The 12,218-nt window shown below is 36.9% G+C and overlaps 1 protein-coding gene across 14 annotated transcripts in view; it reads left to right on the top strand.

The window, feature by feature from the left end:
- The window catches only part of SLIT2 (slit guidance ligand 2), a 374,605-nt gene that overhangs the window by 211,866 nt on the left and 150,521 nt on the right, over nt 1-12,218 (top strand). For all 14 annotated transcript variants that reach the window (XM_043553720.1, XM_043553678.1, XM_043553701.1 and 11 more), the window contains exon 5: nt 9,371-9,442. In XM_043553720.1, the coding sequence (XP_043409655.1) occupies nt 9,371-9,442 (72 nt within the window). The remainder of the gene's footprint in view (nt 1-9,370; nt 9,443-12,218) is intronic.

The following is a 12,218-nucleotide window of genomic DNA, read 5'->3' as shown; positions in this document are numbered from 1 at the left end:
GGATCGAGCCCCATATTGGGCTCCACACTGAGCATGGAGCCTGATTAAGATTCTCTCTCTCTCTCTCTCTCTCTCTCTCTCTCTCTCTCTCTCTCTTTGCTTTTCCTGCCCCTGCTCATCCATGTGCTGTCTCTCTCTGTAAAATTAAAAAAAATAAATAAATAAAAAGGCATTTGAAGGCATGAATGAGAGAACAGAAGGGATAGTGGGAGAACTCTGCTGACTTTCCCACTTGCAAGTACCAAAATCTTGAGTATGCTTAGTATCACTTCTTGGGGAAAGTAATTTGAAAATTTGAAATTTGTCAATACATCTCATAATCAGAGAGATGAGTCAGATATGCACTGCACAGTTCACTTCTTACCATGGCACAAGGACTCATTGATCTGTATTTCTCTGTCTCTCTGACCCCTTTTATTGGGCTCTAGTCTCATGTGTCCATTGCTTTGTGAAACATTGCTATGAATTCACCCCTCTTGCATTGCCTTGATACCAGTATATGTAAGCGTCCTCTCAGAAGTCCAATTTTATTTCCTGATTGCCCCTCATTGAGTCTATAATGTTAGATTCTGCTACTTAGCAGGGTTGCAACCACAGACTTGTATATAAGCTCTGACTCTTATCCATATCCATCCAGCAAGTTGCCATGTTTTGTAAGTTTTTTCTTCAGAGCTTCTTTTTCTTTCCCTACCTCCTTTACACCTTTGCTTACCAAAGGCCTGTCATATGCCAGGAATTCTGTAGAAACAAAATGAACTAAAATCCCTGCCTTCATTTATCATATTGTCTAGCAGGAGATAGTCATCTAAGAAAAGAATTAAACTGAAATTTTGGAAATGTTATAATAAAGTTGTGTGCCAGTCACCTAAAGAGCATAGAAGATGGTATGACTGACTCACCAATAATAGTTATATTTTATAATTATGCAATAATTATATGACATTAATTACGTAGGTGGTAATTAGTATTAATAACAATGTTGTCATTTGGACCAGGCAGATTGGCCCTAAGAGATATGTGTACTAGCTCATTTTACAGATGAGCAAATGGAGAGAAAAGCTATCACATAGCTGACACGTGTCAGAGATCATAGTGCTAGGCTCAGCTGGGAGAGTGGAGAAAAACTATGCTGAGGGAGGTGCTGTTTGCTCTGGGTCTTGAACAATACTTAACTCTCCATCTTTGGTGATAGGAACTAGGTGCTGAAGACAAAAAAAATGTGCAAAAGCTGAGAGATTTGGAAAATTATTTTAGAAAAGATGAATTGAGAGCATAGAATTCATGAAGGAACGTCTGAGGTGAAAATAGAGCAACAAAAAGTATCAAGGGAGGCCTTGAAGGAGACTATGTTGAGTTGAGTTTAAGAAACTCTAGAAGGCCAGTGTAGCTTGAGAAGGGGGATGAGGGGAGAGTAGAAAGAGGTGAGGTCAAGGAGAGCGTGCCGACCAGTTTAATTTGGAGCCTGGTTGACCTTTGTGATGCTTTGTGCTTTCCCTTATAGTGAGATGAGACATTAGTGAAGTTTTGATCAGTGATGTGGCAAGATATGGTTACAGGAAACAAGGGGAGAAGCAAAGAGGCATTTGAAAGACTATCGAAATCACCCAGACAAGAGGGGATGATGACTTTGTCAGGGAAGCAGAGATGCACGTAGGTCAGATTGTGGATCTATTTTGAAGAGAGAGTCGAGAGGATTATGATGGGCTGGATGGGGGTGTGGAAGAATATGGAATGACAATGAAGACTGAAAAGTTTTTGTACTGAACAAATATAAGGGTGGTGTCTCCTTAACTGAGATGAGGAAGATTTCAGGAGGTGGTTTGATATAATTTCAACTTTGGAAATAAAACTGTGCTGCCAGTGTGGAGGGTGCATTGGAAAGGATCATAAATCAATTCACAGATGAGTTTGGAATCTCATTCATGTCTGAAAGGGTGATGAATGTCCTAGCAGGGGCTATGGCAGTGGAGAATGGCAGGAGGAGACTTGATTGGAGCGACTACTGAAGTAGTTTGGGGAATGGGTTGAATGTAGTCAAAGGGAGGAGATCTAAAATAGGAAACTTCAGGGTTTCCTGGCTGATGACAACAAGGGCCATTACACAGGCCTGGCTTTGGGGACCCTGAATCTTTCCAGTTGTGTAGATACCAAGAATGTATAACCTTTGCTTTGAAACCACTAATATCCACCCTCATTCATTGTTTTCTTATTAAGGTTAACTTCAGAATTAGACAGCCTTTCCCGCTCTTCTCACGTCCTTGTCACCTGGGAAAATGAATAAGTTAAATAAACTAGGCTTTCAAACTCAAGCTGTTAAAAATTTTTAATTTTTGTAAAAAGTTTCAAATTATGATATCTGAGCACTTGGTAATAACCCTTTTTGGGGGTGGTATTTTCCCATTTTATTGAGATTGAACTGACATACAACAGTGTATTGATTTAGGATGTGCAAGATAATAATGATGCATGCATTTATTGCAAAATAACTACCACAATAAATTTAGTTAGCTTTTCTAAACTTTTGTTGGGATGAGAAATCTTCAGATCTATTCTCAGCAACTTTAATCCATACGCTATAACATCATTAACAATTGTCATTACATACCCAGAGCTTGTTAATCACTACTGGAAGTTTGTACCTTTTGACCATGTTCCTCCATTTCCCCAACCTCCACCCCCATTCCCTGTCTACCACCAATCTGTTCTCACTATGTATGAGTTCTGGGTATTTTTGGATTTCACATGCAAGTGAATACATCAAGTATTACAGTATTTGTATTTCTCTGACTTACTTCACTTAGCATAATACTCTCAATGTCTATCCATGCTGGTACAAATGGCAGAATTCCCTTCTTTTATTGCTGAATAATATTCCAAATTGTGTTCATTTCTGTATCCACATTGTCTTTATCCGTTTAATCACCAAAGGACATTTTGATTGTTTCTATGTTTTGTCTATTGTAAATAATGCTGCAGTAATCTTGGGAATGCAGATACTGCTTTGAGATGGTGATTTCCTTTCCTCTGGATACATATCCAGAAGTGGAATTGTTGGAACATACCGTAGTTATAGTTTTAATTTGGGGAGGGACATCTATACTGTTTTCCACAGTGACTGCACCAATGTACATTGGCACCAACGGTGCAAAAGGGTTCCCTTTCTTCACATCCTCACCAACACATTACCTCTTGTCTTTTTGACAACAGTCATTCTAGCATGTGTGAGGTGATAACTCATTGTGGGTTTTTTTCTTTAATTAATTTATTTACTTATTTTGAGAGAGAGTTCACGTGCATGATTGGGGGAGGGTCAGAGAGAGAGGGACAGAGAGATATTTCCTTCCATTCTCTAAGTCGTCTTTCATTTTTTTAATGTTGACTTTGCTTTGCATAAACTCTTTAGTTTGATATAGTCCCATTTATTCATTCTTGCTTTTGTTGCCTTTGGTTTTAGTGTCAAATCCAAAAAAATAATTTGTGTACTAATGTCAAAGAGCTTATCTCCTGTGTTTTCTTCCAAGGGTTCTATGGCTTCAGGTCTTATGTTCAAGTCTTTAATCCATTTTGAGTTGATTTTTTTGTGTATGGTCAAATATAGGGGTTTGGTTTCATTCTTTTGAATGTGGTATGAAACCATGCTTTCACTATTGTATATTCTTGGCTCCCTTGTTGTAGATTAATTGGCTATTATATATATTACTGGGTTCTTTATTTTGTTACATTAGTATGTGTGTCTGTTTTTATGCCATTACTGTATTGTTTTGATTACTATAACTTAGTGATATTGTTTGAATTCAGATAATGTGATATTTCCAGCTTTGACCTTCTTTTTCAAGATTGCTTTAGCTATTCAGGGTCGTTTGGGGTTTCATACAAATTTTAGAATGGTTTATTCTATTTCTATGAAAAATGGCATTGGAATTTTGGTAGGGATTGCAGTGAATCTGGAGATTGCTCTGTGTAGTAAGGATATTTTAACAATACTTTTTAAAAAAGGACATTTTAACAATATTAATTCTTCCAATTTACGAGCATGGGATATGTTTCCATTTACTTGAGTTCAAAATACCACAAAACCAAATGAGTGTCTTTTCCTTCAATCCCAGTTCCCCAATTTCTGCAGTTGTCTTCCCAAAACGCTTTTTGTACTTTTTGTATTTGTTATTTTCCTAATCAGAAAATTTGAGTGGTTGCAAGCTCTCCCCAAGATGAAAATCACCTTAACTTGCATTGAAGACTATATTTGGACCTACACCGAACTCACAACTTAATTACTTAAATTCACCAAAAAGAATTTTCTAGTTAACTGGAAACCCACTCTCTCTCTCCACCAAATTTCCCAACACCAGTTCTCTGCCCATTGTCCCTGCCTGCTCTGAAATTCTATTTCCAGATTAATCTTCCCAAAAATCAACTCCAATCAAGCCGTTTTCCAACTCTGAAACACATTTTTACACTCTACTGCCTAGTGATATAATTACAGACTCTTCCCATGGCAGCTTCATCCTGCTAACTCAGTAGTTCTGACTCATTTTTCTCATTCCACACAGCTCACAGAACAATACACTGTCATCAGTAATATCTCACACTGCCTGCAATGGTCTTCAAGGAACAAAGTAGACCACTCAGGGGCACATAACAGCCTCTGAATAGAATAATTTTAACATGTGTATAACCAACACCTTCATAGTGCTTACTACTTGTAAGCACTCTTTGAGCATTTTGAAAGTATGAACTCACTGATTTCACCTTACAGTCCTATGAAGTAGCATTATCATTATTCCATTTTGCAGATGAAGAAACTGAGGCATAGGAGGGTAGGCAATTTCTCCAAGGGCGCATGGTTAATAAATGGCAGATAATCAATCTCAGATAGTCTAGGTCTGTAGTCGATGCTCTTAATTCCTTTGACATGCTGCCTCCTTGGATTTCTGCCAACCACCACTTACCACCACCTACTCCAACACCAGAGGCTGAGAATTACCAAGCTCCATCATTTTCATCAAGGTTCAGAAAACAATCCCATTTCCCTTCCTTCCTTCCTTCCTTCCTTCCTTCCTTCCTTCCTTCCTTCCTCTCTCTCTCTCTCTTTCTTTCTTTCTTTCTTTCTTTCTTTCTTTAGAGAGAGACAGTGGGAGCAGGGGAGGGGCAGCGTGAGAGGGAAATCTCAAGGAGCTTCTCCACTGTCAGCACAGAGCCTGACGTGGGGCTCGAACTCACGAAACTGTGAGATCATGACCTGAGCCAAAATCAAGAGTTGGACGCGTAACCCACAGAACTACTCACACACCCCAAAAACAATCCCATTCTATTTTGAAAGTGGCTTGAGTTCATCAAAATGCCAGTGACAGGTTTCTTTGATCTTATAGATCACCTTTCTCAGTTACCGCTCATGTTTTACCTACCATATACTATCTTTGTTGTCACCAAACTATGTGATACATTATATCACATCTTTCTAACTAGATTTAAAAACTTCTGAAACCAAACTTATAATGGACACTGCAAATTGGTCTTCTGATTTCCCAGTTGTATTAACACTACCTTTAATATAATTTCAAAGTAACTTGTTTCTCTTCTGTCTCCCTTGGCTAATTCATATCCACATATAATCCACTTCTGAGTTTTGGTTCTTCGTGCATCCCTGATACCACTCTTCATCTTTTCCACGTTTTTTGTCTATACAGTGGGAGAGATGATGCAGCTATTAAATGGCCCATGGTAAGCAAGTGATAAATACATTAAGGGTTTTTTATACTGTTTGGCATTCTTACTACCCTTTCCCCAACTAGGGTAGAAGTCTTGTATCTAGTCTTCCAACTTCCAGCTTCCAGTTGAATTTATCTAAGGTAGAGTCTCTGCCCTGCTCTTGTCTACCACCCTTCCCTCCCCACCATTGTGTGCTGAAATAAGAACTCACTTCTCAATTGCTACCAAAAAGTTTACTCATCACACCCTTGATTTGTCCTTCGGACCTCATCTCCTATTACTCCACTATGTATGTTGTACCTTTTAAGCAAATCAAACCAAATGCTATTCTCATAAAACGTTCTATGTTTTTTTCAATTCCATATTTTGCATGTGCCCTTTATTTCACTAGACATGCTATCTCCCGCTCCTTTGCCTTTACATCTTGATATGTTCACGTTGTCTTTTTTTTTTTTTTTTTTTTACTGTGCTTTCTTGCTTTTCAGACTCACAATAGTTTGTTTAAATCTCTCAGTTGGCCTTCTATTTGGCTACTTGCCTTATCGTCTTTACTGAATTTGAAAATTCCTGAAGCCAGGAAATGGGCTTTTACCCAACTCAGTAGTTCTTGCAACGTCAGCCAATACCTTGCTGCTGTTGTAGATATTAAATAAATATATGTTGGAATAAAATAACTGCTAACCTCCACCTGATTATATACAGAAAGTGTAAGTCATTATTCTTACACAATCTAATGCATCATTTTTCAAGTGATATATACCGGAGGCTAAGATAAGTTAAGGAAAGCCTTTTACGTTTTAGGGCATAGGAAGGACATACTGAGATTAAGTAGCCCCTTGCATCATCTCTAGAATTCTTCAAATCCTGACTCAGTATTTGTCTGTATTTCTTATACATTTACTTAAATCATCTCAGGGCACCTGGGTGGCTCAGTCGGTCATGCATCTGACTTCGGTTCAGGTCATTATCTCATGGTTCATGAGTTTGAGCCCCACATCGGCCTCACTGCCGTCAGTACAAGCCCATTTCAGATCTTCCGCCCCCTCTGTCTATGCCTCCCATGCTTGCACTCTCTCAAAAAATAAATAAATATAAAAAACAAGCAATTTGTCTCATTTTTCAGCACTAATAGCTTACATTTCTGAAGCATAATTTCCTTTCCTATAGAACCAGGATAATATTAACTACTTGTCAAGATGGTTATGGGGATTAGAGGAAATACAGATCATATGTGATAATATGTTATTTCTAAAAAAAAAATGATTGCATACCATAGGTACTGAAAATATGTTGTTTCTTTTTCCTGTCATTGTTGAACATGGCCCACTTAACTGAAGGGGCCTGGGATCCAGAACTGAAGTTGCCTGCCCTAGTGAACTGGGCAGTGACCCTGTAGAATAAGTCTGGGAAGAGTCTAGTTGTAGGAGGTGGGGGGACAGCCACACATAAACCACTGACCTAGGGTAGTAAAGAGACTCTGAGATTGACAGTTGACAGTTTCTCATTCTTTCGTGAAAAGAAAAGTGTTAGCAGTATAAAACCGTTCCGTGTCCTAGAATTCTGCTGGTGGTACTCAGAAGCTTCTAGTAAAATCCGTTTTAGAAGGAATAGTCTTCGACTGTGCATTCCAGTCTGTTCAGTGATATCTTTCTGAACCACCTAATATCATCCCTCTACCTTTCCTCCCACCTCACACTCTCCCCATTGAGAACAAGACCTAAGAAAAACTGCAGGTGGCGAATGAAATGGCCCACCTGGCTGGATGGGAAAACTGCAGAGCTTGGAAAGCCGGCAAGGTCCGAAGAAAACATCTCTGCCATTTTTATTCACCTACAGTCTCCACGGCAGTCTTTGTCTTTGGAGAAACAGAGAGATACAAGTGATGAAAAAACAGAGAATTGACAGAGACACAGCAGTGAAATCACTACTGTTGGTTTCCAGTGGGGCATGGCAGATTCATATTTGCTTGGCTTCAATCATTTTCCCTTTTCATTTCTTCTTACTTTTTGATTTTCTTTCTCCACTGTCTCTCTTTACCTTCTCCTTGCTCCATAGCTTCCTTTCAATACAGTTGCCAGCATCCAGGCTGTTAAATATACACTGTTAAACATTCTTAACCTGATGTAATTAAGGGAAGGAAGTCCGTCTGAATCAATGACAAGCTGGAGAAATAAGCAATTTTTAAGGAAATGAAGTTTTATTACTCTTAGCGATATACTGAAACTATTGAAAGCAGTTAACGGAGCTACATCACTTAGGAAATGGATGACTGACTTAACTCCCACATAAGCACATATTGTAAATTTACTGTTTGAAATAAAATGTGTGTTTTGCTTTTTTTTTAAAGACCTTTCCTCCTTGAATAGACTAACATTTATTTCTTTACAAATTGCTTAGCAAACATTTTTTTTTTAATTTGAACATTGTGGATGTTGAGATATGAATGCAAATCTCGGGTGTTTAAAATTTGGTGCTAATGAGGTCAAGACCACGCACTAAATCTCTCTATCTGCCAGTTATCTCTGTTGCATGGTCACAAGTATGTGAACAAAAAGCTCTGATCATAAAGACACGTTAGGGGAGAGGATGTGGATGAATCCATCCAATATACCTCCACGGAATTGGAAAATGGCTCTGTTGTCATCAGCTGTGAATCCGTGGTTAGTAGCTTCATCTTTCTTAATGAGCATCAGTTATCTTAGAATTTGAAAGATAATTTTAGCACCATCACTGTTAATTTAATAACCTATTCATTTGATATTTCAACTTGCTGCTTTGTGGTAGTGTTAACTTAAAATTAGATGAGCATTTTCTGTTTTCAGTGATATTTTTTGCATGTATATTTATATCCTACTTGTTAAGGCTAATACTGTGTGAGCTCATACAATTGCATCTGAACTCCGAGCAAAAATAATGATCCATTTCATGAGACGAGTGATTTTTACAGACTTCTCATTCCAACTGAAAGGGTGCTTTTTTCCCTTTCATTAAAATGTATTTCTCAATTAAATTAAAATGCAAATATAGACAGTCTGTGTTTATGGTTTTAATAGAATTATTGAAAGAAGGTTTTAAATCAACCTGCTGTTAATATTTTATGCAGGAACTGTTGGTTTTATTGTTGGGCCAGGACTGCCATGTTCCATTTTCAAGATTATTTAACGCGTTGTGAAAACTTAATCATATTGCCCAGGTTTTATCAGTTTTTGGCCACTCTTCTCTAGGATATTAAAATGGACCTCTTTCCTTTATGCTTTGTAAGTTATGCCAGTGATGTTGGAGAAGTATCAAGTACTAAAACTTTAGAATCCCTTGAAACTGAGTGATGACAAATTTACTATTTGTTTTTCAATAAATAGTTTATTGCACAGAATTGAATCAACTCAAATTTAAGAGAACCATATTTTGTAATTTATTATTAAATTAAAGATCTGGGAAAATACTTCAAGAAACCATTTCTTTAAACCTTTTAATTTATATTATAAATATAAAATATTTGTATTAGAAATTATATCCAATGATACGGACTTAATTATGATCCTATTAGGATTGCTTTAGCTTTTTTTTTAAGAAGTGTTTTATCATTTGTCAAGCACATGGATTAAAATCATTTTTAAATAATATTTTGTAACTTGACCTTTATCCTTTTTGTCATTTTTAGTGATCTCAGTGAAAACCAAATTCAGGCAATTCCAAGGAAGGCTTTCCGTGGGGCAGTTGACATTAAAAATCTGTAAGTATTTTCTTTTTCTGGTTTATACTGTTGCTGTAAACATTATCTGTTTTCAGAGTTAAATATATATTGAATAATGCATCAGAAAAAAAGTGAAAGTCCTATTTATCTTTATGCTTGCTTAGGAGAGCTTGTAACAATAAGTTTTAAATTGCTCTGACAAGGTATCTGGAGACATTCTCATGTAAAAGTTGTCTTGCATCTGAAGTTATTATCAAATCCATTCTTCTAAACTTTGTGATTAATCTTGTGAAATCTCAAGAAATGATTAGATTAAAAGGTGTTTGCATTGTATTTTCTTCGCTTTTACTGTCAATGTACTTCATTAACTCCCTTTTCTGTTGTTATCAGTGTTTATTGGAAATGCAGAATATAAGCTATTTTTTTCTGGAAAGAGTAGATAATATTTTCTTGTTAGAGATGCCTGCAGCCTGGAGCTATAGTTTTTTTTATCGCTTTTAGATCACTGTTTTCATTACATGCCAAAAGGGTGAGAATGAGAAAATTATGTCTTTCCCTTTGTGTGAATATTTTTCTTACATATTTTTCCCCTTGTATCTTTATAAAAGTATATGTGTATAATCTCCTTTTCAAAGAAGGGGGGAAAAAGCATGAGGAAGAAGGAAATTGTATTTCTGTATTTTCCCTTGAGAAATCTAGTGTCTTGTATAAAAGTGTTTTTTGCAAGTGCCTATAGCTTTGAAGATACATATCAGATTGAAGATTTCAGGGGCAATCCTAATTTTGTCAATATGTATGTTTTTATAAACTTTTATAAAGTTTAAAATACTATGCAAGCCTTTGAAAATGATGGGTTTTTTATTGGCTGCAAATGCTAGGACTTTAAATGTTGTCCTTAGCTTTTACATGAGTTTGGAATGTAGTGGGGAAAAAGCCCCTATGTGCTGAGATTAACTAACAGGAATTCAATATTTCTTAGCTAGTGATAAACAGCGCAGGCACTTTTCAAGAATTAACTTATATTCAGCATTCTCCATGGTGGGTTACAACACTATTTTTCCAGTAGGGAAAGTGAGACAGGTGTTTTCTGTCATCAAAGAGGAGGACTGTTTATAAAGCTTCAAGTTTTGGCCTCTACATCTTCTCTTCCACATAAATGGTTTTTGTTTAAAATTTGTACTTTCTAGGGGCACCTGGGTGGCTCAGTCGGTTAGGCGTCTGACTTTGGCTCAGGTCATGATCTTGCGGTTTGTGAGTTTGAGGCCCGCGTTGGGCTCTATGCTGACAGCTCAGAGCCTGGAGCCTGCTTCCGATTCTGTGTCTCCCTCTCTCTCTGCCCCTCCCCTGTTCACACTCTGTCTCTCAATAATAAATAACCGTTAATTTTTTTTTTAATTTGTACTTTCTAGATGTACAGGTAAGGATAGAAAAATACAAACTTCTAGATATAAACTTCAGAACCATTGAAATTCTGGCCCTAGGTTTTCATGGATGTTTACATGTGAAGGGGATTTTATTTGCTTTCTTTTTATCTTTTGATGCTAGACCTTGGGGAAGTCTTCAGGGAGATTCTGTGATGTAAGATGTTCAAAACTAACTTTGTATACTCTGTGTACTGTATACTTTGTATACTGTGTCTGATCCTATAAAGATCCCAATATAGCACCTACTCAGGTCGCCTATATGTCACTTAAAAGGATAGTCATGACTACAGTTGACCACCCTCTGGGAATGCCACTAGCAATCCTACAATAGTACTATCTCTAAATCCTTAAAACAGGTGGCTTTTAATCTTCTTAGTAAAGATATTCAGGGAATTCACGTGTATAAGTAACCTATAGTCCATATTTAAGGATGCATTTGGGAATGGGATACCAGTCATCATGGGATTCCTTCTTATGTCCTCTTCATTTATCCTTTTTAAAGACTGTGGTTTTAAAAATTCAGACATAAAAAAGAAAGTGAAATGTTAGCCATTGTGCTATATTGATTTAACAGGATTTTGAAACACTTTTATCCCCCATGTGCATTATATACATAATAACTGCCATGTTTTTAGACATGACAAATTGGCAAACTCCACTGAGTCTTAGTTTTACTTTTGTAAAGTGAATATGATAATTGCTTGGGTTTGTTGTGGTTATTAGGGAAAGAAGATATGTGAAAGACCTTTTGGTAAAATGCTGTAATATAGAGTGTATCATTTCATTCTGTAAGTATTCACTAATCAACTTCTAGAAGTTGGCCCTTAAAAAGGGATAGCAAAAAGACAGGAAAGAAGAGCATGAAGTAATTTGCAGTATTGGGCATGGGTAAGACAGGTTTGTGTCTATTCTGGGTCCATTAACCATGGGGCTAATAAGTGGAAAAGGAAAATATAGCAGAAAGCACTAAATATACACAAGACCCTGATTTAAAAGCAAGATACTATGTGCTGTAGGTGCCAGGCAAAGAGAGAGATAAGAAATATTGCTTGAGGTCATCAGGGAAATCTGTAGGAAACAGTTTCTGAAAGAAAATCTAAAGGAATCTTCAAGGATGTTGATTTGTGTTACATGTTGGTGAGTAACAGCAGATAAGGGTGGATTGAGGAAGTTAGAATTTATTAAAGAAACTATGCAAAGTTAGAATTGATTTCCACAATCCTCACTGCCTTCCACACAACGGTGTCAAAGGTTGTGAGAGCAACACTGAAATACCACAATGCACTTCTAGCTTTATTTAATTAATCAGAATCATAGCTACAATTTAATAGAATTTTACAGTTAAAAGGCATGTTTCTATAATTAAGACATAGTTCAAACCACATTGTTAA

The sequence above is a fragment of the Prionailurus bengalensis genome, chromosome B1 (genome assembly GCF_016509475.1).
Source record: "Prionailurus bengalensis isolate Pbe53 chromosome B1, Fcat_Pben_1.1_paternal_pri, whole genome shotgun sequence".
Taxonomy (NCBI): Eukaryota; Metazoa; Chordata; class Mammalia; order Carnivora; family Felidae; genus Prionailurus; species Prionailurus bengalensis.
Note: the sequence above shows the minus strand (reverse complement) of the source record. Positions and strands in the feature narration are given on the sequence as shown.